General features: G+C 36.0%; 1 protein-coding gene and 1 pseudogene across 1 annotated transcript in view; both read left to right on the top strand.

The window, feature by feature from the left end:
- Nucleotides 1–18,663, top strand: part of TIGAR (TP53 induced glycolysis regulatory phosphatase) — a 22,610-nt gene extending 3,947 nt beyond the window's left edge. The window contains exons 2-6 of the mRNA XM_006923843.3: nt 2,648–2,685; nt 9,118–9,239; nt 13,191–13,268; nt 15,655–15,765; nt 16,648–18,663. Of these exons, the coding sequence (XP_006923905.1) occupies nt 2,648–2,685; nt 9,118–9,239; nt 13,191–13,268; nt 15,655–15,765; nt 16,648–17,076 (778 nt within the window). The 3' untranslated portion in view covers nt 17,077–18,663. The remainder of the gene's footprint in view (nt 1–2,647; nt 2,686–9,117; nt 9,240–13,190; nt 13,269–15,654; nt 15,766–16,647) is intronic.
- On the top strand, nt 11,050–11,168 carry LOC112472377 (annotated as a pseudogene).
- Nucleotides 18,664–27,574: the final 8,911 nt, after the last annotated feature.

Raw genomic sequence — 27,574 nt, 5'->3', positions numbered from 1 at the left:
TTAATAAGCCCATCAGGAAATTCTGGTACATGCTCCAGTTTGAGAACAACTGCTCCTGGCAGAGGTTGGCAACTATTTTTTTTGTAAACAAGGGACAAAGTTTCAGGCAGACCTGAGCTGTGATTCTGACTTTGAGGTTTGATGGAGTTCCTTTCTGGATCCAAGTAGCTCCATCCCATGGGATTTTTTTTTTTTTTTAATGAGAGCTTTATTTAAACACATGTAGGTGTTATCAGCCTTCATAATAATCAGGGAAATACAAATTAAAATTAAGGTGAGTTAAACTGTTCAGGTGTCTGACTGGCACTAATCTAAAGTCTTTATACTACTAAGTGGTGGTGAGGATGTGGAACACTGTAGAGTGGTATAAATGGGTATAACTGCTTCAGCATTATCTGATGAAGCTGGATATTTGCATACCCCATGGTCCAACAATTCTAACGCTAGGTATATATCACGAGGCATGGTGAGCAAATTTTAATTAAAAGGCCAGATAATAGTTTAGGCTCTGTGGGCTCTACAGTCTGAACTGCTCAGCTCCACTATTATAGTGTGAAAGTAACCATAACAATAAATAAACAAATGGGTGTGACTGTATCCCAATAAAACTTTGTTTACCAAAAGAATTATTTGCCAATCTTTGGATGGTTCTCAAACATAAGCATGCATCAGAATCACTTGGTGGGTTTATTAAAACACTGATTGCTGGGCCCCAGCCTCTGAATTTATGATTCAGTGTGGGGCCCAAGACTTTGCATTTTCCACCAGTTTCCAGGCAATGCTAGAGATACTGGTTCAGGGACCACACTTTGAAAACTACTGCCCTAGAGAATATGATCCACTGTGTACAAACATATTTATAGCAGCATGGCCCCAAACTGGAAACACTCTAAATGTCGACAATAGACCATATAAATAGATTTTGATAAATTCTTACAGTGGAGTATTACACAGTAATGAGAATACAAGGAGCACAGCCGCATTCAACAATATTAATGTCTTAAAATTTTGAACAAAAGAAACAATATGCAGAAGACTACATAGTAAGCAATTCATTGTAAAGTTCAACAACAACTAAACTAATCCATGCTCTACGTGTGGTGGGGAAGCTATGAGGAAAGGCAAGCAAATGAGCATCCGAACGTCAAGGTAATAGATCCCTTGGAAGGGGGGCGGGGGAGTGAAAGGATATTGTGATTGGAAAGGGATCTAGGAGGCTGGCAGTGATCTGTTAACTTGGGTAGTGTTATATGGGTGTTGGCTTTATAGTTATGTTATTTGTTATGTGTTTATTTCACAGTTTTTAAAAGATTAAAAAATGCATTAAGTTAAATCTTTGATTTCTATAAAACTCCTTCCAAAAATGACTTATAAATAGAAAGGACTATTGAGTGCTTACTAAAAGCCAAGCAGTATTCTAAGCACTTTACCTGTATTCACTCAATTATCACAAGAGTCCTGTGAGATAGATTATTACTAGTCTCCTTTGACGGACGAGGAAACTGAAGTACTTGAGCTAAACCAAGCTTGTTAAGTGTGAAACCAAAGCAATGTATCTGAGCCTGATATATGGCAATGGAGTTTACTTTAAAGATTTTCACCTCTCATTGACATAGAAGGATATACATGTGGGCTGTAGACATTTGATTCCAAATGAGGAAATAACTTGTTTTGAAGAAATCTGTTTACTATTTTTACAACCCATTCCCTATTCTACGTGTAGTGTCCACAAAGAACAAGCCAACTCCTTTCTCAAGGGCAGCCACTGACCATCTCTGTGTCTCCAATGCCTAGCACTGTACTTATCACACAGAAAGAGCTCAATGAAGTTTCACTGAATTCTCCTTGATAGCTTTTCGTGTATGTGATGATGGCGTTTACTGTAGTTCTTTCCTGTCATTCAGTTTTATCCATGTTCCACTGCCTCCTTCACCTTCAAGTCTCAATTGATGGTTAGTTTGTGACAAAGTTTCCAGTCCTTTTACCTTTCTGGTTGCTTAAAAAAAAAAAAAATTTTTTTTTTTAATTCTTAAAAATTTATTACCCAAACCTCAGTTCTTCAATGTGGTCTTCAAGATAGTTATCAGCACTACAAATGGAACAGCTGAAGACCTAGGACCTAGGAGAAGGCAGGGGATCTGAGGGTTTGTGCTCTTCTTTCCCACTCCATTTGCAGTCTCTGGGCTTGCTCATTCAGCCCAGCGATGAATGGACTGACTTTCACATTTTGTTCCTGCTGCCTGTGAAAGATGCTTTGGTCACTATACTTATTTTAATAAGAATATTTAACAACAACAACAACAACAAAATATATATATATACATGTATGTTTTTAAATAAAATATTCCACCTGCAACTCACTTAAGATTTATGATCTATACATTTTAATTTGGGCAGTTTGAAATTTTTAGCTCATCAAGTTAGTGAATTAGATGATTGCAAATATTTAGAATAAATTTTATTGTATTCATTCAGTTTTATCTAATTTACTCAAATATTAGGTTAGATTAGGAAGTATGTTACAAGGTTCACATGCTATCTTTATGAATATCATCATCTTTCATCGTTGATTTTTTTTTCACCTCAAAAATAAACTAATTTGGTAATGAAGGTTTATTTACTTATTTTGTCCTACTCTCTCTTTTAGTGGAGAAACAAGATTGAACAAGGAGAGAATAATTCAAGGTTGGTATACTATTATTTTAGCTCTGTCCTTTAGTGTTATCATGATTAGTGAGTTAACCAGATTTGGTAGGCCAGGGTGAACGGGGCAGCTCTGAATAGTGAGTTGGGATTACAGAATTAAAGCATCATAGTCACAGAAATATGATCGGAGCAGATGGTAACCAGGAGGAATGAGACTCTGAAGCGAACTGGATTTAAAGAATGCTACTCCACGTAGTTTGTGGGTAGCTTCAAAGTGGCCCAGGCAGCCGATTAAACCGTCTTAAAATATAATTGCTGAGACTTAAGATGATTTTATGTTTGGAAACATAAAATTTATTGGCTGGCATTAATGATATTTTTCTGCTAAAATATTTTCATTTTAATAGTAACAAAGAGGTTTAAAAAAAGATAACTCCTTTTCTCACATGGGATGCTTACTTTATTTTGAACAGACTCTCCTTCCCTTGTGCTAATTTGGGCTCAGATCTTTTAATCTCCCTATGATTCAGCTGGTCTGGCTTTTAGAGAATATTTTGGTGAACTTTCAGCTAGACATGCTATTTCTGTATTGTGATTATAACAGCATTTTGTTTTATTTTTTGGTTAGGGACATCTGGAATTTGCAGAAACAATTTTCATATCCAGTGTGCCTAACTCCCTCTTCTAGAAACTAATAATTAAATGAAACTTTTTTATCGATGACAAGTGCCCCTCCCTGCCCCCGCCCGTTATCTTTTAGACTTAGGTTCCTGACCACCCTGTCTTTTGCTACTGCTCATTTGTCTCATTTCATTAGAAGTCGACAATGGAATATAAATAAAAGTTTTTGTGTTCACACTTGCGTTTTTAGGTTTGTTTTTCTTTTTTTTAACTCTGTAAGTTAGATGCTTAGTTCTTTAAGTTATAGCCTCTTTTTTTTTTTTTTTTTAAGCATTCAAGCTTATATTTCTAAGTACCGTTTTGGTTGCAGACCTACAGTTTAGTATGTAGTAATTTCACATTACCAAGTCTCAAATCCATTCTGATTTCTTCATTGACCTATGAGTTATTTAGAACTATTTTTTTAAATTTCACAATGACTGGGCTTTTTTTCTCCTTCATCTCTTATGATTGACTTCCAGTGTAATTGCTTGTGTTCTGACAGAATGGTTTATTTGTTAATACTTCTTTGAAATTACTTAACATAGTCAGTTTTATAAATCTGCCATTGTATGCTTGAGCAAAATCAATGTTTTCTAATTGTTAGGTTTGGAGTTACATATTAAATAATCAACCTTGATTTTTTTGTTCTAATCTTTTATACTTTACTAATTTTGTAGATCTACTAATTTGCCTACATGACCTAAATACCAGGTTATGAATGAAATATGTTGAATTTCTGACTGTAATGGCAAATTTATCCTTTGATACCTGACATTCTAGTAATTTGTGCTTTGTATGTTCTACTTTCATATAGTTAGAGGCTACTTTTTTTAGGCACGTACAAGTTAAAAAATTGTTGTATCTTGCTAGTGAATTGGATCAATGATTATTATAGTGATCTTCCCAATTCTTCCTAAGACTTTTGTCATGAAACTCTCCATTTCTTGGAGTAATATAGCTACTCCACCTATTTTGGGATTGGATTTGCCTGGGATATATTTTTCTATCCCTTTCCTTTCCATTTTTCTATGTACTGATACCTAAGTGTTATTACGTCATAAATACTAGGTAGCTGATTTTCGTTCTTTAAAAAAAAAACAAAAAAACAATCTGTCTTTATTAGCAAGAATAGTCCTTTTATTTTATTCTGATTAGTGCTATGTTTGTTTGTTCGTTTTTTCCTTTGGTGTTCTGTTCTACCTTCTTTTTATAGTTTCCCTTTTTCTTTTTACTTTTATTAAGTGCTTATCTTTATTTTCCTTATCCAACCTCTTCTTACCTTCCCTACTGGCTTTGAAATAATAAACCATTTCTGTTCTTCCCCCCACCCCCCACTTCTGGGCTGTTCACAGCTCTCTTAACTGAAAAGCCACCCCTCCCTTGGGGGGGTATGCTATCTTTTATTTTATCTTTTTTTTTTTTTTTTAACAATTCAATGAGTTTTTTTTCAATTATAGTTGACATACAATAATATAGTAGTTTCAGTTGTACGGCATAGTGATCAGAGATCGATATAATTCACAAAATGATCACCTCACTAAATCTAGTATACCTCTTCCTCCTTACATATTTATTGCAACATTATTGTTTTTTCTTTTGCTACACTCCATGTCTGTTTTGTAACTATCCATTTGTACTTCTTAGTCCCTTTGCCCTTTTTCACTGCCCCCCAACTCCCCTCCCATCTAGTAACCCTCAAATATCCTCTGTATCTATGAGTTTATTTCCATTTTTGTGTTTATTTTGTTTAGATTCCACATGTAAGTGAAATTATGCGATATTTGTCTTTATCTGACTTATTTCATTAGCGCAATACCCTCTAGGTCCATCAAGGCAATATCTTTTTCCATCCCCTTCCTTTTGGTCTGTGTGTGTCTTTTAATCTGAAGCGAGTCTTTTGTAGGAGTCTTGGTTTCTTATCCATTCAGTCACTCTTATCTTTTGGTTGGAGCATTTAATTCTTTTCCATTTGAGGTACTTGTTGATATGAATGTAGTTATTACCATTCTTTATTCCTGTTCTTTCTTCTTAAAGAAGTCCCTCCAACATTGCCTGTATTACTGGCTTGGTGTTGATAATTTCCTTTAGCTTATTTTTGTCTGGGAAGCTCTTTATCTGTCCTTCAACTCTAAATGACAACTTTGCTGGATAAATTATTCTTGGTTGTAAATCCTGGGTCTTCATCCTGTCGAATATTTTTTGCCAAGCCCTTCTGTCCTGCATAGTTTCTTTTGAGAAATCAGCTGCCAGTCTTATGGGTGCTTCCTTGTAGGTAACTGCTTTTCTCTTGCTGCTTTTAAGAATCTCTTTTTGTATTTAACCTTTGGCATTTTAATTATATCGTGTCTTGGTGTGGGCCGCTTTGGGTTCATCCTTTTTGGGACTCTCTGAGCTTCCTGGGGTTGTACGTTTATTTCCTTCACCAGGTTAGGGAAGTTTTCCATCATTGTTTCTTCAAATAGCTCTTCAACTTCTCGTTTTCCCTTCGGTACCCCTATGACATGGATATTTTTACATTTAATTGTGTCCTATAGGCCCCTTAAATTATTATTATAGCCTTGACTTCTTTTTTCTTGCTGTTCTGACTGACTGTCCATGGCTTCCCCATTCTCTATATTGGCGGTTCAGTCCTCTTCTTTATCCATTCTGTTTATTCTCTCTAATATATTCTTCATCTCAGATAATGTGTTCTTCATTTCTGACGGGTTCCCTTTTATAATTTCCATTTCCATTTTTGTTTTTTATGTCTTTGTTAAAGTTCTCACTGAATTCATCTATATTTCCCCTAGGACCATTGAGCATTTTTATAACCAGTGTTTTGAACTCTGCATCTGTTAGATTGCTTGACTCCATTATTTCTGGATCTCTGTTCTGTTCTCTTTGACTGAACTATTATTTGCTCTTTGTCTTCCCATTTTGGCTGCCTTTCTGTGTCTGTTTTACGTATTAGGCAAAGCTGCTAAGTTTCCTAGTCTTATTAGTGCGGCTTCGTGTGGTAGGTGTCCAGTGGCACAGTCCTGAGAGGGGTTCAGCTGCAGGCCAAGTTTAGCTTCAGCCTGTGCCCCTCCAGGGCCACCTCTTAGGATTCAGCAAACAACCCACAGATGCTGTGCTAATAATTGCCTCAAGAGGTCATGCCAGAAGCTGAGGCCCGCTGTCACCAGTGTGAGTCTTGGAGTTGGCTCAGCAAGGAGCACTAGACTCACAGAGGACAACTGGATGTGGCTTGGGTGGGGCCGTGAGTTGGGGGAGGCGGAGTTTCAGGGAATCCTCTGGGCAGAGTGACCTCTGTTTCCCAGTTTTGTGACATCTCAGCTGTGACGTTGTTGCGTCTACACATGGAGCGGGGAGAGGGGACGTGGAGGCAGGAGGACTCAACAGAGGAACAATGGATACCACCGGCACTTCTGCTCAAGAGAGAGCCTCGCCTCCAGCCCTCACTCCGACAACTCGGTGTCCCCCTGTAAGTTCCTGGTGCCCCCTACCCAGCATGGGTGCTCAGAGTGATCAAATCCATCATGGCAAAAGTCTGCTTGCAGACACGGCCCCTTTAAGAGGCGTCCGAAGCTGCCGCTGCCATAGCCTCTGTCCCACTCAGCTGTTAGGGACTGGGCAGCCTCATGTCTTCATCCCCTCCTACATTCTACCATTGCAGAGTGATTAATTATTTCTCTCTCTAGTTGTAGTGCTTTTGTTCGTCTAGATCCCAGGCAACTTTCCTTGCTGTGCTCCATGTTCCTGTCACAACTTTGATTTGGTCACAAGAGGAATGAACAAAGCCTCTACCATCTAGGCCATTTTTTCCGAGAACCTCTCATTTCTGTTCTTTTAATGGTTATCTTTAAATTTTTACCATTCATACCTAATAAAGTATAAGATTAATATTCCCTCTCCTGAAAAATACAAAGAACTTACTGTTTAGTATCTCAGTCCTATCCTTTTTTAAACCTAGGACTTAGCTATAATTTATTTAGACAGTGTTTGTTCAGATTTACATATATATTTACCAGTTTCTCTTAGTATTTTTTTTGTATCCCAGACCTTCATTCCCGAAGTATTTTCTTTGAAAGTTCCCCTAGTGTAGATTAGTTAATGGTCAAGATAGTTTCAATCATTTCTAGTCTAGACAATTATATTTTTATTCTGTTTAATCACTTTTAGTCTAGATATGCTAGGCTGACAGGTCTCTTAGCACTTGCTGTTTTATACTATTGTTCTTGTTAAAAAGCCGAATGGTGTTCATGGTAGGTAATTCGTCTTTCTCTATAACTGCTTTTAAAATCTCTTTGATTTTTGTTATTCTACAATTTCCCTTAATATATCCACAAAAGATTTTAAAAAATTTATCCTGTTTGATGTACATTGTGTTTCCTTTATCTGTAGATTTCTGGAACATTCTCAGCCATAATCTCTTCATATTTCTTCTACCCCATTATTTTTTTTCTTTTTCTAGAGTTCCAATTAGATGTAAGTTAGGAATGCTTATTCTTTCTGTTGTTACTGTGCTATATTGGAGATGTTTCATCTGTATCCATGCTGCATTCTGGGTAATGACTTCAGGCCTGTCTTGGAGTTTACAAAGCATCCCTACAATTAGATCTCCCTTGATCCACTGAGGGATTTTTCCTCCCTCAGCAATTCATTTTTTCATTATTAAAAGATCTGTTTGGTTCTCTTGAAAGCTCTCTGGTTGTTTTTGATGACTTCTTGTTATTTGCTTATTTTTGTGGTTCTGCCTTTACATTTTAATCATAAGTTATTTTAGTCTGTATTTGCTGATTTCAAAGTCTGACGTTTTAATGGTTCTAAATCTGTTGCTTATTGTTTCTGTGCCTTTCATTCATGATGGAATGATTTCTTGTGTGTTAAGTCTTTGACTGAACTAAATTAGTAGAAAACTTGTTAGCCTTTATGAGAATGATTTGCTGTGATGAGGATTTGCATTTGATTTTGCCACTGACCTGAGACTACATTTGCTTTCTTAAAGGATTCCTGATTTGTAGGAATATTAGGTTTAGTTCTTCAGTTCTCCTACCTTGCTGTCTCATGCAGCAGCGTGTTCCCCCCACCCCAGCAACCCATTTTTTCATTTTAATATTCAGGATTCATCTTGAGGGTTTTTGGTTGCTTTACTTTTCTCTTGGAGATTTTCTTTATATCCTGTGAGCCCAGGAATGCAACACACACACACACACACACACACACACACACACACACGCATGCACGCACGTACACTTAGTTCTTTTGTAGTAGGAGGAGCCTTCAAAGTATTCTAATCAGCCTTTCTCCAGGAAGTGGTAATTCCAAAATGCTTTTTTAAGTGAAGAAGGAAAGAAGGGAGAGAAAATAATACAATATAGAACATTTGGACCATGGAGATAAAGAAGGAAAAAATTCCTTAGATGATGATCTTACCACCCAAACATAACATCTGAGTTGAGAACATAAGATCAGAGCCAGCATTAATAAACTGTAGCTAATGAAGGGATGGGCAAATGTGAAAGAGGGGAAAACTTGAGACAGTTAAATTCTCATTATCATCTAATTCTCATTATGCAAACATTCTTTTGGGAAACATTTGAATACCTGAGCCTTTAGAGGATTATAGCTTAATTTTACTTGTTAGTTCTCTGACAAATTATATGGAAAAGTACCCAAGGAAATATTTCAATAAAATATGGATAAATACTATTTATATTCTCTTACATGTGACTTAATTTGCATTTTTGTATGTATGTATGTGTGTATGTGTGTGTGTGTGTATATATATATCTTTGAATGGTATTGTTCTTTCTCCTAATACTACAGGGCAAGGAATAGATGAGTCTCTTTCAGAAACTGGATTTAAACAAGTAGCTGCTGCTGGTATATTTTTTAATAATGTGAAGTTTACTCATATTTTCGCCAGTGATCTCATAAGGACAAAGCAGGTAAGTAATTTAGAGTCTAGGTTTAGGCTGATGAACCAAAAGTCTCCATAGTTGTAACTTTGAAAAATCTGCTACCAAATTCTGTAGGAAATTAAATCACACACAAACATCACTCTCAACCCTCTCTTCCTGTTGACAGAACTTCTTTTTTTAAATTTAACTTTATTTTGGTTTGGTAATTATTAAATTAGAGTAGCTTTAGGGAAAATGTCTATCAAAATGTCTAAAAAAAGACATGGTGTCATGAGAGAGCCAAGCAGAAACAATAGACAGGAGAATTTAACCCACAAAGACATCAGATGTTGGAATTACTAGATACAATTAAAACACAAGCAATGTTACTATAAAGAAATAAAACGTGTTTGAAATATCTTTAGGGAACAGATTGCTATAAAAACAACATTAGAGGTTTTAAAAATAACCAAAGCAGCTTCTAAAAGCTCAGTGGAAGGAGACTTTTGTGACAACTATAAGGGAATAACAGAGTTGGAATTTAGCCTCCCCCTGTAAACAGCTAGAAAACATGACAAAATTTGTGAAACAACTTTTGCAGACATTGGACTTCAGGTAGTGTGGATGTATGATCCCCAAATGAAGTGGACACTGCTTCAGCTGGAAATCCCAGAGAACCCTAGGGATTCTGGTAGGAGAAGCCAAATAGAATCCAGTGGTATCAGTGAATTCAGGAGACAAAGCTTGGAATTTGGGATGGTTAAATAACTTAACTGTGGGGCAGAATACTGGGAGAGAGAGCTGCATAGAGAAAGAACTCTAGAAATATGTATAAGGATCTCCTTAAATCTTTGATAGACTATTAATCTGTGCATGTATAGGGTGAAACTGCATGAGGCCAAGCAAAACACAATGTCAGAGGAGAGAGTAATTGCTGGGGAGTTGTAAGCTGAACAATTCCTAGAGTTCACATGGTGTAGGAATCAATTTGAGTTCTCACCAGCCAAAGTAGAGAGATTTCATTGAATACATAGAGCATATGGTAGAGATGTCACAAAGGTTACACCTTAATCATGAGGCTAAACTATCCTTAGAGGAACATAATGAGGAGAGCAATAGAAGATATAAAAAAAGAACCAAATTCATCTTCCAGAGATAAAAAATATAATATTCTGAAATGAAAATTTCACAAGATGGGATTAACAGCAGATTGGACACTAGAAGAAGAGGTCAGTGAACATGAAGATATAGAAAGAAGAAAAGACTAAAAAAAGGAAAAACGGTCTCAGTGAAGTGTAGGACAATGAAATTTAATATACATGTAGTTGAAGTTTCAAAAGAGAAGTGGGAGTGAGAGATGAGTATGAAGATAAAAAATATATATATTATGAAGAAATAATGACTTAAAAAATTCCAGATATTTATCCAGTGAAAATACTTTGAAAAATTAAGGCAAAATAGACTTTTTCTCTCAAGCAAAAGTTGTGGGACCTAAAATAAACCCACACTTATATGGTCAATTGTTTTTGAGGGTTTTTTTTTGTGGCGGGGCGGAGGGGGGCGCTCAGTTGAGTTTTGGCAAAGGTGCTAGGGTAATTCAGTGGTTTAAAGGGTAGTCTTTTCAATAAGGGGTGCTGAAACAATGGGCTATCCATATGGATCAACATAAACTTTGAGTCTTACCTCACAGAAAAATTAACTTGCAATTGATCATAGAACAAATCTAAAAACTAAATCTATAAAACTTCTATAAGAAAACACAGGAGAAAAATCTTTATAAAGGTTTCTTGAGACAAAGCACTAGAATTCTTTCAACTCAGTAATTAGACAAACACTTCACTTTAAAAATGGGTGAAAGGTCTACGGCCATGCCACCCTGAATGTACTCAATCTCGTCTGATCTCAGAAGCTAAGCAGGGTCGGACCTGGTTAATACTTGGATGGGAGACCACCTAGGAATACCAGGTGCTACAGACATTAAAAAAAAAAAAGTAAAAAGTAAAAATGGGTGAAAGATTTGAATTTGACCAGGCACTTTGTAAAAGAAGATACATAGAAGGCCATAAACAGAAATAAAATATGCTTAGCATAATCATAGCAAATATAAATTAAAACCACAATGAGATGCCATTATACAAACATTCAAATGACTAAAATTAAGATGATAAAAAGATGTGGAACAACTAGAACTCATACATTGCTAATGAGAATGTAAAATGGAACAACTACTTTGGAAAACAGTTTGACAGGTTAACATACACTAACTATATGATTTAGCAATTTCAGTCTCAGGAATTTATCCAAGAGAGATAAGAATACACGTCCAGACAAAGACTTGTATACAACTGTTTAATAGCAACTAATGGGCAAAGAGTAGAAACAAGCCATGTGCCCATTAGTAGGTGAATAGATAAATGAACTATTTATATATTTATACAATGGATTACAACTTAGCAACAACATGGAGGAGTCTTAAAGGCATTATGCTGAGCAAAAGAAGCCAGACACAAAAGAGTACCTATGGTATGATTCCATTTAGATGAGACTCTGGAAAAGACTAATCTATTCTACATAAAGCAGATTGCCTGGGACCATGAGTACTAAATTATAGATTAGATATAGCTGAAATAATCATTAGCTTATAGATAAATATAAGATAGTAACTGAAATATAGCACAGTGTGATAAATAGATTTAAAATAGGAGAGTTTAAAAGACATGAACATGATGAGGTCTAATATCTTTCAAAGGGAGGTATCAGAGAGAATGGAAAAGAGGCAATATTCAAAGAGGTCACTGTTGATAATTCTCCAGACTTGTTGGAAGATAAATGATCAGATCCAGAAAGTATAACAAATTCTTCAGGACAAATAAAAAGTAACTCACATCTATGTTTACAACAAAATTGCAAAACTCCAAAGAATAAGAAAGAAAAACATCGTTTACTAAAGGCCAGTATTAGGCTATAAGCAAATTTGTCAGTATCAATAATTTCTTTAAGGTGTTGAGAGACAATAGGATTAACCTAGAGTTTTATACCTAGCAAAACATTTTCTAAGTGTAGGTGAAATGAAGACATTTCATACAAATAGGTTGTAAAGAACATTCAAAGGATGATTGAGGAAGGAAAATAATTCCTGAAAGAAGGTCTGAGTTTCAGAAAAGAATAGTGAGCAAAGAAACTGCTAAAGGTTTAGGTATATATGTATGACTATTGACAAATAAAACAATAATGATGATAATTTAACTTGTGGGGAGGGGGTCAAATTATAAGGCAGGTTTTAGACTTAAATAATTTCCAGTTTTACAAATACAGTGTCTCTTGTAGATCAAAAATAACCAGGTGCATGATGAGAAGGAAATTTGAAAATGAGCAAAAATGGAAGACAGCAGAAACAGAAACAGGAATTATTTAATAACAGGAGTTATTAGATGTAGGCTTTGAAATAACCATTTAACGCATAGATAAAAGCCATTGAGAAAATCAGTGGATTACTGGAAACTGTAAGCAAGAATCAAATACAAATTCTAGAACTGAAAATATAACTGAAATTAAGTCTTAATGGATGCGTTTAATAGCAATTTAGACACACCCAAATGGAAAGTTGATGAACTAGAAGCTTTTATGTAAAGGACCAGATAATAAATACTTTAAGTTTTGTGGACCGTATGGGCTCTGTCACAGCTATTCAACTGCTATTGTCCTGTGAAAGCAGCCATAAACAATACATAAATGGCTGTGTTCTAGTAAAACTTTATTTACAAAAACAAGTAATGTTCTGGATTTGGGCTGTAGGCTGACCTCTGAACTAGAAGATAGTTTATAAGGAAATATGAAAATCTGACATGAAGAGACAAAGGACGAGCAGTACAAAGAGGCAACTTTTGCAAAGGAAAATTATTTCTAGTTCTTTTTTATTCACTAAGAAGGCATGTATTGTTTTGATGATTTGGCCAGAATAATTATTTTTATGAGAAACAGTTGTCTTTTGATTTTCAGACTGTGCATGGGATTTTGGAGAAGAACAAATTTTGCAAAGATATGACAGTAGAATATGATTCAAGACTTCGAGAGAGAGTAAGTAACTTACATATCCTTTATCGTAAATTATTAATAACCACATCAGTTTATCACATGGCTAAAAATTAAATGCCTTCCTGCTAGGAATATGGAAACAGCTAACATCTGTTAACAATCTTTGATTCAACAGTCACTGTTACATACTTTCATAGATAGTATCTTATTTAATTATTAAAATCATATGATTTACATCTTAAATTGTAAAAGCAAGATATACTCATAAGAATTTAACACAGTACAGCAGAGTTTAAAAGTGAAAAGTTCTCTCCCTCGGCCTCCCAATCTTACTCCTTGATTATAAGCATAAATACTCATTTTATATACCAGAGATGAATCTTTCTGAAACTGAGATTTAGCTAAAGCCATACAACAATTTCAAATCTGAGATTTGACTCTAAGTCTCCTCCTAGAGCAGTATTCTTATTATGCTCTATAACACTGACCTATATAAGCTGGTCGATGTCCCTGTCAGCCCTGTGATTTCTTCTATACCTGGACAGAAATGTAACAGAATAGCTAGGGCATCTTTAAAGAATTTCTTTTCTTAACTTGGATGTGTTCTCTGTCATAGTTCAACATATATACTAGAGCTCCAGCGTAAATACTGCTTGGAAAGGGTTGTTCTGTGCCGGAAAACCAATGCTCAAAACGAAAACATTCTGAGTTCAGTGAAACACTGAACAGGGCCTATCATCACATGGCAGGAATGTTATCAGACTGGGCCATCTCATCTTTTCTCCTTCTGTGTTCTCTCCAAGTCATTTCATCCTCCCTTATGATTTCAGTTAATGGGCTGACGATTTCCAAAGAGGTGTTTTAACAGATTTCTTACCTGAGCTGCACGCTCACACATGAAACTGCTGCCCGTTAATATCTGTTTGAATGCCTCACATCTACTTTCAGCTCAGGGGAGTGAGAATTTTCTCTACCTGACGCCTGCTTTATCCAGTTGCCTAAACCGTTCATTCTTGACTTCATTGTCTCTGACACTGTACATCGAATTATCATCTTGTCACTTCTACCTCTAAATAGTTCTTGAATCCTTCATTTCTCTGCAAACTCACTGTTGCCATCCTATTGAAGGTCAGTGTCATCTGTCACCTAGATCACTGGAACAGTGATTCTCCTGTTTTCACTGTACCCCCTTTGCTAATCCAATTTCTACACTGCAAGCCAGAGTAATCTTTGGAAAATTTGGTTGCTATGCCCCTATATAAAGCAGTTCACTACTTCTCTTTTATCTTCAAAGATTGTCCAAGGTCTTAGCTATTCCTCACATGCTGTGAGATCTGATCTGTTGCCTCCATCTCTGTCCTTCCTTGGCCCTGGTGCCCAGTCTTAGTAATAATATGAGGTGAACATTTACACAATGTGCACCACATTTTAGCACTGTTCCAAGCACTGCAGGCTTATTAATCTTCACAACAACTGATGGGGTGAAGATTTAAAAACCTCAGTTTTAGTCCTCATTTTACAGGTGCGGAAACAAAGGCACACAGAAGTTAAGTCCATGCCCGGGGTCACAGAGATCGTTCGTGGTAGAGCTCAGATTAAAAATCGAAGCTGTCTGGCTCTGGTGTCCATGCTCTGGGCTACTAATCACATGCCTCTCAAGGACCTTCTTGAGGTGCCCAAACACTCCATACTCTTTCCTTACTGAACTTCTGAATCCGCATCTGGATTACTTGCTCCCTATGCCTGGCCCACTTCCACTCACCCCCAGGCTTTGGCCTTCTGTGATTCCCCAAGTCCAGATTAGGTGTCTGTGCTGTGCGTGTCTGTGCTCAGTGTTTCCCTCTGTCATGGCACTTTTCCACTAGTGTTCCTGGGTTAGTATCCCCCGACCCTGTGATCTCAGCAGGGGCGGCGAGCCACGGGTCACCCTGCTCTCCTTCACTGCTGTGGCACCATTTCCTAACACGCTTTAGTGTAGTGTTTGAAATATTTAACCGATAGATGTTTTTATTCTTAAAAAAGTGAAAAGTGATGATTATTAATGTTCTTCATTGTAATAGAGGTTGCTCCAGATATAGTTGATGATGTAAGAACTTTTGGACTTGAGGATTATAAGAGCACCTGGCAAAATGTGCATATACCCTTTTTAAAAATAATATTTTACTATTGAAATCTATCCGATGGTGGTGTTAGAATCTTCTGGTGTCATCGATGTAAACCATAAATAATTATTTGTCTCTTTGCATATTTTACTATGCAAGTAATCCATTATCATTGTGGGGAATTATCAGTTCAGAGGAGATATCATTAAGTAGAAGAAAACCATGCTTCTTCCTGGGGTGATTGTTTTAAATTTGTCATAAACTTGTACTTAATTGTTGTATTGCAAATTCATTGGAGGCACTTTTTGTCCATTGGACCATTTCAGAAATACGGGATTGTAGAAGGCAAGGGACACAGTGAGCTAAGGGCAATGGCCAAAGCAGCTGGAGGAGAATACCCTATGTTCACACCGCCTGGAGCAGAGACTTTAGACCAGGTATGTAGCCTGTTGACTGATGAATTTCCTAACGTCACAGTAGCTGCAGTCTGACCTTTTTGTAAATTAGATATTTCTGAATTTCAGCTAAGCAGTTTGAAAGTTGTTCGGTTCGTGAAATAACTCTTTATGATGTCAATTTTTTAAAAAGCTATCCTATCTTTTTAGTTGACTGTTAAGTTGACAGCCATAACTGATAATGGATTTAAAGGACGTGTGTTATTAGATGTTAACCATTAAGAAAACTCTTTGAATATGAAGCAATAACTTCAGTAATGGTAGTCAGTAAAGCAAGTGTGTGGTGCTTTCAAGGAGAATGATAGGCAAAACACTCGAGAGGCACAATAACTCAAGACTTGAAATTTTCAGGCCCCACTGCCTCTCTAACTCTGTAAGTGATGGCATCACCATGCTTGCATTCCTTTGGAGCATTCTGCTTTTGAATTGAAATAGTGGGGATTTTTACCCCTATTCTTCATTTTCACAATTTTGTTGTAAAGACTTTCTGTTAATTTATTAAAGGAAAGATATTTTTGTCTTTGTCATTCTAATTGAACTGAGTGTCAGATGTAGTTACTTCGTTAACACTATTTAAGGGCTTCTGTTTACTTGTGTATTTTCCTAACTAGATTCTGAGTGCTTTGAAGTCAGAAATTAGGAATTTTTTCTTACTCATTTTTGTCCCCAGTGTGCTTCCATAGTTTCAGAATTATGGTGGGTACTTACTAATGTCCGTGGAACTATTGATTGAGTGATTAGAAATATAGAGCTTCACCTGCTTAGGTAGTGCTAAAGTTGATATAGAAAAATCCAGTCAGTTATGTTTTAAGATAGTCATTAATGTCACTTTGTTTCACTTTTTCTTTCCTTCCTTCTTTGTAGGTGAAGATGCGTGCAAAAGACTTTTTTGAATTTCTTTGTCAACTGATCCTAAAGGAAGCAGATCAAAAACAACAGTTTTCCCCAGGAACTGCAAGCAACTGTATGGAAACTTCTTTGGCAGACATTTTCCCTTTAGGAAAAAACTGTGCCTCCAAATTTAATTCAGACAGTGGCGCAACAGAATTAGTAGCCAATGTCTTAGTCGTGAGTCATAGTGCTTACATGAAAATCCTGTTTGATTATTTTCTGAATGACCTTAAGTGTTCCTTACCAGCAACTCTGAGCAAATCAGACTTTACATCACTCAGTCCCAATACAGGGATTAGTCTCTTTATCATAAATTTTGAGAAAGAAAAAGTTAAACCAACAATTCAGTGTGTTTGTATGAATCTACGGGATCATTTAAATGGAATGACTGAAACTCATTAAATGTATATGAAAATCTAACAATTTTGAGCCTGTAAGGGAGGGAGTGCCTTTGACTTTGTTTCCATCCTTTGCTAGGTAGATCTGCTTTGGAAACGAATAAAACAGGTTATAACAGGTTATAAAGCTCAAATGGAATCATAGCCACATAAAACACTAATGAAAAACCATTTAGAATTATTTTTCTGAGTACAGTTGGCATTTTCGAGGATAATTTTACCACTTCGCTTAGTTATATCTCTGGGGTAGATGGATGAAAGAAATCAGTATTGCAAATCGGGGGATTAATAACCTGGTTATTTTGTTTCGTTCTTTTTTATGTTATTTTTCTTTATTGTCTGAATAATCTAGTGTATTTTGTTGGCTCTTGGTAAGATAATGCATGTTTTGTACTATCTCAATCCTGTGCTCAGAAGAAGGAATTACTTATAATTCCCACTGCATATTTATAGTGACAACATGTTATATTTTAAAAGTTCTTTAAGTGAAAAATGCTTTGTAAGGCAAAATGACACTAAATTTTTAATATAGAAATCAGCTGTTGGGATTGTTTACTCAGGTTTAAAATACGGATGAATGCAGGTTATGATTGTATAGCAGTCTGGTGAGGAAGAAGTTAAAGCATCACTTGATTTAAAAACATTAAAGTAGGAATCTGAGTAGGGGAAGATAAAGCTCTTCTCTAACCTGTCGTCTGAAGAATTTAGTTTGAGGAAGGCTCTAAAGAAAGCAAACAGTTACTGGTGTACTTCACAGTTACCTCAGAATAAGAGCGGGTGTTTCTTTGAAAAAAAAAAAAAATGGTGCCCTAATAACCACAGCTGTGGGGTTTTTACGGAGGGTACAGATAACGTTGCCTCTATTTTCCACCAGATGGCACTGGAGAAAAGGGATTTTGGTTAACTTAATTTTGTATATATAATTGGACCTTCAAAGATCCTTGTCTAAATGAAGCAATGTTTTACATGTAGTTTGCTTTTCAGTTTTCATGTTGATGAATGCTGTGAATCTCAATTTATGAAAGAATTAACACTAAAGTTTCTCAATTAAGGCTAAAATCACGTATAGTCAACATTTACTTTGGACACTATTTGAATCATGTATAAAGTTGGGCATTCTGCTGTTTTCAGTGTGTCTAGCACCACTAGTTTTCCTACCACTGTTGGAAGGAGCTTGTGGTTGAGTGCCAGAGGAAGTATACTGCAAATGAAAAAATTTGAAAAATAACCAAAAAGGATAAATGAAAAATGTCCACATTCCCCACCATCCAGAAGTAATACTCCCCCCATTTTAAATAACAGGTTGAGATGTAAGTAAAATTCCTTTCACTAGTTCTCACAGTCTTGTTCCTTTCTGGTACTCTACAGAGGCATCCACCACAATGAGTCTGTGTATACATTCATCCTTTATGTTTTTACCCGATATCATAAGGGAATGGTATTATTTTGGTGTTTTAAAAATGTATGTAAATCTCATCAAACTGTCTGTATCCTTTATTTTCACTTGTTATATCTATGTTGATTTGTATACATTTACTTATAACCACTGTATTCTATTGAATAAATATGATACCCTTTGTTTATTCTCATATTAGTGGACATTTAGGTATATTCAGCATTTTCCTATAAAAACAGTGCTGCAAGGAACAGCCTTTTGCATCTCTCATTATGCTGTGTCGTAAAAAATGGACACCTCCAGTTTGGCGTGAACTTAATGGTTCTTCAAAATGGCTGTACTATTTTCCGGGCTCACTACAGCATTCAAAAGTTACTATTTTCTACATCTTTGTCAACACCTGCTACTGTCCTATGAAATTTTGTTTGATGAGTGAAAAAATATTTTAATGTGCTTTTCTGCGATTTCTAATGAGTCTGGGTTTTTTTTTTTTTTTTCATGTGTGTGCTGACAGGATTTCTTCACTGGTAAATCACAAGTATACTTTGGCTGGTTTTCTCTTGGGCTGTTTTGTTTTTTTCTTGGTGAGTCGCAGGAGTAACATTAAAATAACTTTCAGTTTATTTGCCTTTTACATGTTTATCATGTGTTTTTTTCATATAAGTGCTTTTTAATATTTAAGTCCAACCTATATATCTTGTTTTTTGTGGTTTGTGAGATTTGTTTTGGTGTCTTTAAGAAATCTTATCTACCATGTTTTCTATAGTAATCTTTTTTCTTATAGTTTTAGAGGACTTTTTGAATGTTAAGTCTTTATCTGGAATTTATTTTTGTATGATATAAGGTCAGGATTCAATTTTATTTTTTTTCTCATGTGGTGAAAGTTACCTAACACCACTGTTAAGAGCCTTTCCTTTCCTAGTTGATTTGTGGTTCTACTCTGTCATACGTACCCATATTTGCTAGTCTGTCTGTGGACTTTGTTCTGTTTTACTGATCCATGTAGTCCCATAACAATATCATAGTTACTGTAGATTTGCAACTATCTCGTAGGGTGAGTACCCCCTCTTTTTCATTTTTATAGTCGTCTAGCTATTTGTGCACCCTTATTCTTTAATATACATTTTAGAGCCAATCGATCAATTTCCAGAAAAATTCTGTTGCATATTTAATTGGAATCACATGCATTTGTTCATTTATCTAGTTGTAAATATTTTTTGAGCATGGCATACACATGCCAGGCTATTACAAGAACTGCAAATATATAGCAGTAATCAAAAAATAGACCAAGTCCCCATCCTTGTGGAACCCCATATTCTGTCAAGGAAGACACATAAATACATAACATGTCAGAGTGTGGTCAGTGCTGAGAAAAATGAAGCAGGGTAAGGGGAATTGAGACTGGAGAGAGGGATGCTGTCTGCTTTATTTAGGGCAACAACAGGACTTTCTAAGGTGATGTCGGAGTGCTGAAGGACATGAGCGAGCTCTGCTGATCTCTGGGAAGAGAGCAACCCAGACAGGTGTAGAGAGCAGATGCCCGCCCTGAGGAGGCCTCATACTTTGCATGTTTGACCTGTGCAAGGGGAGTTGGAGGAGTAATAAGAGGAAGGGCAGAGAACTAAGGGATGGGGAAGTGCTTGTGGTCTATGCTAAGGTCTATAGGGTAATTTGCTGATTGATTAATATCTGATGGGACTGGACAATGACACAGGAAAGGTGTCAGACCTGCATTCAGGTTCTAAGCCTGGCTCTTAATAGTTTTGTGGCTGAAAAAGTCTCTTAATATCCCGAGCTGTTGTTTCTCCATATTAAGTGGAGAATAATTACAATTATGTATGTGTAAGTATGTTTTGGTAACCTTTTGGTTTTGATATAGCAAAACTACAGAAAAGTTGCAAGAATAATACCAGGAACTCCTGTATACCGTTTACCTGGATTCACCACTTGCTTACATTTTGCCCTGTTTGCTTTGTCATTCTCTCCCTGTCACTATGTGTATGTATATGTGTGCATATGTGTGTTACATAGATATGTTTTCCCTCTGAGACATTGGAGAGTAATTTGGAGATGCCATGCCATTTTTCTCTCAAAATGTCAAGTTTTTTTAAGATCAAGGATGTTCCTGTGTATAACCACAGAATAAATATCAAAATCAGGGAATTTGACTTTGATACAATCTATTATCTACTTCTGAGGATTTTTGTCAACACTTAATACTGTCTCATGAAATTTTTAAATTTTTGAATTTTTAAAATTTGTCAGTTATTCTATTGATGTTCCTTATGACTATTTTCTTCCCCCCAGTCTGGCATCCCATCCAGGACCATATGCTGCATTTAGTTGTGTTTCTTCATTCTCTTTTAATCTGAAACCATTCCTTAGGCTTTCTTTGCCTTTCTTGACCTTGTTATTAAAAAAAAAAAAAAAGGCTAGTTGTTTTTTTCTGATATTTCTTGTTATGATATTCAGATGATGAATTTTTGTCTGAAGCACCTCAGAAAGGATGTGTCCTTGTTGAATCTTGTCAGGAGGGATATAATATTATATCAAGTCTGTCCACCATAAAATTACTATTTACCTGGTTCATTAAGTTTTCACCCACTCTTTTAGCCACTGTTGGTTATTTTATGACTCTTTGTTTCTATATTCATTAGTTGGCATAATGCATTAGGGAAAAACTTTCCTTTCTCTACTTTATTTATATCATATAAACTCAGTCCTTATATAAACTCGGTCAATGACTTAAAATTAGTATGCTCTCATTTATTTTATTTTATGCTCTCCAATTTGTTCTGTGAGAACTCTTTCAAGATGCTTCTTGTAGTCTATTGACATATTCCCATCATTCTTTAAGCACTTTTTAACTCTCTGACATAATAAGAAAGTCCAGACTCATTTTTTTTTCTCCAGTCCCAAAAATCAACTTTGTCCACAAAGAGCCCCTGTTCCATTCAGAAACCAAGATCTGGAAACTAAGTGTGCTCATTGTTAATCAGGTCTTCCTTCTTATTGCATTGAATTCCAGTCTATGAATATGCCACAGTTTATTCTATTGGTAAACACATGGATTGTGTCCAGTTTGGGGATGTCATGAAAAAGCTGCTATGAATTTTTGTAAAAGTCTTTATGAACATATGTTTTTGTTTCTGTTGAGTAACCATCTAGGAGTGCAATTGCTAAGATAGAGGGGTAGATGTGGGTGTATGCTCCATATACAAGAAACTCATCAGACCTTTCTCCAGGGTAGTTGTACCATTTTATGCTCACCAATAAAGTATGCAAGTTTTGGGTGCTCCACATTCTCACCAACTTTTGATGTTATCAGTTTTTAATTTTAGCCATTCTGTTTGATGTGTACTATTATCTCACAGTGGTTTTAATTTTTCATTTCCTTGTTATCTGATGATGTGGAGCACTTTTTCACATACTTATTGGCTATTTTATAGCTCCCTTTGTGAAATCTCTGTGTTTTAAAGTTTTATTTGTCTTTTTCTTTTTGAGTTTGAGTTCTTTATATATTTTGGAGATTCAAGTCCTTTGTCAGCTGTGTGTGTGTGTGTGTGTGTATATATATATATATATACACACTTTTATATATTTATAACTTTGTTTAAAAATAATCTATAAAACGTTTTTCTTAATAGTATTTTTAATGAGATGTTAATTTCGATCAGATTAATTTACTATTTGTTTTATGGTTATTGCTTTCTATAGTCTAAGAAATCTTCACTACCCCCTGGTTACGGAGATATTCTGTTTTCTTCTACAAGCTTTATAATTTTACCTTTTGTGTTTAGTCTTTGATCCATCTGGAATTAATTAATTGTGTGTGGTGTGAGGTAAGTGGTTGAGGATCATGCTTTTTCACATGGATACCTAGTTGTTCCAGTTGCATTTATTGAACAGGCTTTCTTTTCCCCCAGGGTTTCTTTGGTTCTTTTGTCAGAAATTAATTGATTATGTAAGCGCAGGTCTATTTGGTTTTCTTGTGCTGTTGCGTGTCTTTTGTTTTCTCTCTATATATATTTTTAATAGACTTGAATAGTTTTTAGATTGACAAAATGTTGAGAAGATAGTACCAAGAGTTCCCTTATTCCCTGCGCTCAATTTCCTCTATTATTGACATCTTACATTAGTATGACACACTTGTTACAATTAATGAATCAATACTGATACATTGTTAATAACTAAAGTCCAGAGTTTATGCAGATTTCCTTAGTTTTTATCTAATTTTCTTTTTCTGTTCTGTAATGCCCAATCCCATCCCATACCACATTATGTTTAGTTGTCATGGCTCCTTAAGCTCCTCTTAGCTGTGACAGTTTCTCAGACTTTCTTCTTCTTCTTCTTTTTTTTTTTTTTTTGATAACATTGGCAGTTTTGAGGAATACTGGTCAGTTTTGTGGGATGCCTCTCTATTGGAATTTGATGGAGTCTGATTCATAATTAGAGTGAGGTTATGGTTTTGGGGGAGGAATACCGTAGAGGCAAAGTATCATTTTTATTTGATTTGTTGATGTTGACCTTGATCACCTGGCTGAGGTGATGTTTGTCAGGTTTTTTCACTGTAAACTCTTTCCCCCGCTCTTTCCTTACTATACCTTCAGAAAGAAGTCACTGTGTACAGTGAGGGTTTATGCTACTGTCCTTGAGATCAGAGTATCTACATTAACTATTTGAAGTTCTTTTGCTTGAGAGATTGGACTCTTCTCCCCCATTTATTTATTTACTCAATTAATTTTCTCTTTAAGATTTTGAACTTTTGAGTTAATTGAAACTTGTTTATTGGCCCAGCATGTGATCTATATTGATGAACATTCCATTTGTACTTGGAAAGAGAGTATGTTCTGTAGTCATTGAGTTTAGTGTTCTATTATTGTAAATTATAAGAAATTCATTACTTGGCCTACTTGCTTAGTTAATTACTGAGAGGGGGTGTTCACATTTCCAACTAAGATTTGTACTTGTCCACGTCTCTCTTCAGTTTTGTCACTCTTGCTTCATTTGTTGCTCTGTTTTTAGAAACATAAACATTTATGATTTTTATGTCTTCCTTATGAGTTGGCCCTTTAATCATTATAAAATATTCATTCCTCTTTACCTATGGCCATATTCCTTAATTTGAAGCCTCTTTTATATGATATTAATACAGTAAGCCCATATTTTTTATGCTTACTGTTTTCATTGTATTTGTCTATTATGGATTGAATTGTGTCCCTCACCCCTCCCCCAGAAAAAATTTATTGAAGGGCTAGCCCCCAGTTTAAGACCTAGCCCCTAGTAACTCAGAATATGACTTTTTGTAGTTAGGGCCTTTAAAGAGGCAATTAAGTTAAAATGAGGCCAGCAGAGTGGTCCCTAATCCAATCTGACTGATGCCCTTATAAGAGGAAGAAATTTGGACACACAGAGGTACAAAGGATACAGACAGGTGCACAGAGAAAAGACTATGTGAGGACGCAGTGAGAAGGCAACCATCTGCAAGCCAAGGAAAGAGGCCTCAGAAGAAACAAAACTTGCTGACATCTTGGATTTGGACTTGTAGCCTCCAGAACTCTGAGAAAATTAATTTCTGTCATTTAAGCTACCCCATCTGTGGTATTTTGTTATGGCAGCCAGAGAAAACTAGTGCAACATCTTTCCATTCTTTTTTTCCACTGCATCTTTTTTGGGCAACATATAGTTGGGCATTTTTATTTATTTTAGTCTGACCATCCCTGCCTTTAGTTATATATAGTATTTTATTTATATGTAATGTAATTATTGACATGATTGGATTTAGTCAGTTATTTTTCTATTTGTCCCATATGATATTTGTTCTACTATTCTTTCTTTTCTGCCTTCTTTGGAGGTACTGTTTTTCAGACCAGGACATGACCAGAACCTGAACGCCACTGAGGGGAGCAATTAAGTTCACAAGTGTTACTTGTTAGTGCTGTATCCAAAGTTTAAACTTTGGTTCCAAGTCTTGTTAGAAACAGGATAGGATCAGTTGGAGTTGGTTCAATGGTTACAATGAGAATCAGCCATAATTCTTACAGTTGTTCATCTGTGTAAAGTGGCATTTTTTTCTGCAGCAGCTTTCAAGATTTTATCTTTGGTTTTCCAAAGTTTGACTGTGATATACCTAAATGAAGTTTTATTGTATTTATCTTGCTTTAGGTTTGCTGAGCTTCTTGAATCAGTACATTAGTTTTTACCAGTTTGAGGAAAATTTCAGCCATTATAACTTTAAATATTTCTTATTCTTAAATCTCTTCTGCTCCTATCCTTCTGGGACTCCACTTGTATGTATTTTGGACAGTTTGATACTGTCCCACAGATTATTGACATTCTAGTCATTGTTTTTCTTTTATTTTAATTAATTTTTTTCAATTATAGCTGATATTCAATATTACTTTGTATTAGTTTCAAGTGTACAGTAGAGTGGTTAAACATTTACATAATTTATGAAGCGATTCCCCCAATTAGTTTAGTACCCACCTGGTACCATACAGAGTTATTACATCCCTTGACTATTTTGTAACTACCAATTTGTACTTCTTAATCCCTTCATGGTTTCTACCCAGCCCTCCCAATTTTCCCCCCCAAGTGCGGCAACCATCTGTTTGCTCTCTGTATCTATGAGTCTGTTTCTTTTTTGTTTGTTCATTTATTTTGTTCTTTAGCTTCCACGTAGAAGTGAGATCATATGGTATTTGTCTTTCTCTGATTGACTTATTTCACTTAGCATAATACCTTCCAGGTCTATGTTGTCATAAATGGTAAAATTTCATTCTTTCTTTTTTTATGGCTGAGTGGTATTCCATTGTATATATGTACCACAACTTCTTTATCCGATCGTCTATTGATGAGTACTTAGGTTGTTTCCATGTCTTGGCTATTGTAAATAATGCTGCAGTGAACATGGTGCATATATTTTTTTCAATTAGTCTTTTGGATTTCTTCAAATAAATACCCAGAAGTGGATTTGCTGGATCATAAGGTAGTTCTTTTTTTTTTTTTTTTTTTTTTGAGGAAACACCATGCTGTTTTTCATAGTGGCTGCACCAATTTGCAATCTCATCAACAGTGCACAAGGATTCCCTTTCCTCCACATCCTCACCAACACTTGTCATTTTTTGAATTATCGATGATGGCCATTCTGACAGGTGTGAGGTGATTGTGGTTTTAATTTGCATTTCTCTTATGCTTAGTGACATTAAACATCTTTTCATGTCTATTGGACATCTGTATGTCCTATGTGGAGAAATGGTTCTTCAGATTTTCTGCCCATTTTTAAATTAAATTGTTTTTTTGGTGTCAAATTGTATGAGGCGTATGTGTATGTGTGTGTACACAGACACACACATATATATTAACCCTTATCAGAAGTATTGTTGATGAATATCTTCTCTCATTCAGTAGATTGTCTTTTTGTTTTATTGATGGTTTCCTTTGCTGTCCAAAAACTTTTTAGTTTGATTTAATCTCATTTATTTTTTCTTTTGTTTTCCTTGCCCGAGAAGATATATCAGAAAAGAATATTACTAGAAGCCTGTAAATTTAATCTATTTACATTTAAAGCGATTATATGGTTGTTGTCATTTTATTTATAATTATGTTATCCTTCCCCCTCACCCTTTCTTCTTAAAGAAATCTCTCTAACATTTCTTGTAACACTAGTTTGGTTGTGATGAACTCTTTTAGCTTCCTCTTGTCTAGGAAGCTCTTTATTTCTCCTTTGACTCTAAATGATAGCCTTTCTGGGTAGAGTAGTTTTGGTTGTAGGTCCTTGCTTTTCATCACTTTAAATATTTCATGCCAGTCCCTTCTGTCCTACAAAACTTCTGTTGAGAAATCAGCTGACTATTTTATGGGAGCTCCCTTGTAGGTAACTGCCTTTCTCTGACTGCTTTTAAGATTCTTTTTGTTTTTAACCTTTGGTATTTTAATTAGGATGTGTCTTGGTATGGGCCTCTTTGTGTTCATCTTGTTTGGAATTCTCTGGACTTGTATGTCTATTTCCTTTGCCAGGTTAGGGAAGTTTTCAGTCATTATTTCTTGAAATAGGTTCTCAATCCCTTGCTTTCTCTCCTCTCCTTCTGTTACCCCTATGATGCAAATGTTGTTATGCCTGATGTTGCCTCAGAGTCCCCTTAAACTGTCCTCATTTTTTTTTTGATTCTTTTTTATTTTTGCTGTTCTTATTGGATGTTTTCTGCTACCTTTTTTTCAAATCACTAATTTGATCTTCTGCTTCATCTAATCTGATTCCTTCTAGTGTATTCTTAATTTCAGTTATTGTAGTCTTCATTTCTGACTGATAATTTTTTGTGGTTTCTGTGTCCTTTTTTGTGCTTACTATCTCTTTATTGAAGTTTTCACTAAATTCCTTATACATCCTTACCACCAGTGTTTTGATCTCTGTATCTGGTAGGTTGCTTGCCTCTATTTTGTTTGGTTCTTTTTCTCAAGTTTTCTCCTGTTCTTGCATATGGTACATGTTTCTTTGTCTTCTTATTTTGGCTGACTCTCTGTGTTTGTTTCTGTGTATTAAGTAGATCTGCTACATCTCCCAGTCTTGGTTGGGTGGCCTTACATAGTAGGTGTCCTGTGAGGTCCAATGGTGCAGTCTCTCTGGTCTCCTGAGCCAGATGCTCCTAGAGCGTCCCTTGGGTGGGTTGTATGTGTTCTCCTGTTGTAGTTAGAGTTTTGGCTATTGGCACATCAGTGGGTGGGACTGACTCTCAGGGTGACTGACTGTGAGGATTGGCCATGACCACAGCATATGAGTTGTGCGGGGCTTTACCTCACAGAGTGAGATTTTCCCCAGTGGGCTTTGGTGCCTGCCGAGACCACCCTTCAAGTGTGCTGCTTGTGGGACTAATTGGGTGGTGCTCTACTGTGGACTGAAGCCAGCCTCTGGGTGTGTTGATTTGAGGGCCTCTTGGGAGGGGTTCCCATATAGGCCAAATTTCACTGCTACCTGTGACTGGCCTGGGGCTACCTGGTAGGAGCTACAAAGCGATCTGCAGTTGGTTGCTGCCTGTGCTGGACCTGGAGTCATATGGGAGAGGCCAACCACCACCAGGACAAGGCCTGGGGCAGCTCAGCAAAAGTC

The sequence above is a fragment of the Pteropus alecto genome, unplaced genomic scaffold (genome assembly GCF_000325575.1).
Source record: "Pteropus alecto unplaced genomic scaffold, ASM32557v1 scaffold76, whole genome shotgun sequence".
Lineage (NCBI taxonomy): Eukaryota > Metazoa > Chordata > Mammalia > Chiroptera > Pteropodidae > Pteropus > Pteropus alecto.
The sequence above is the reverse complement of the archived record's forward strand: the minus strand, read 5'-3'. Positions and strand labels throughout refer to the sequence as shown.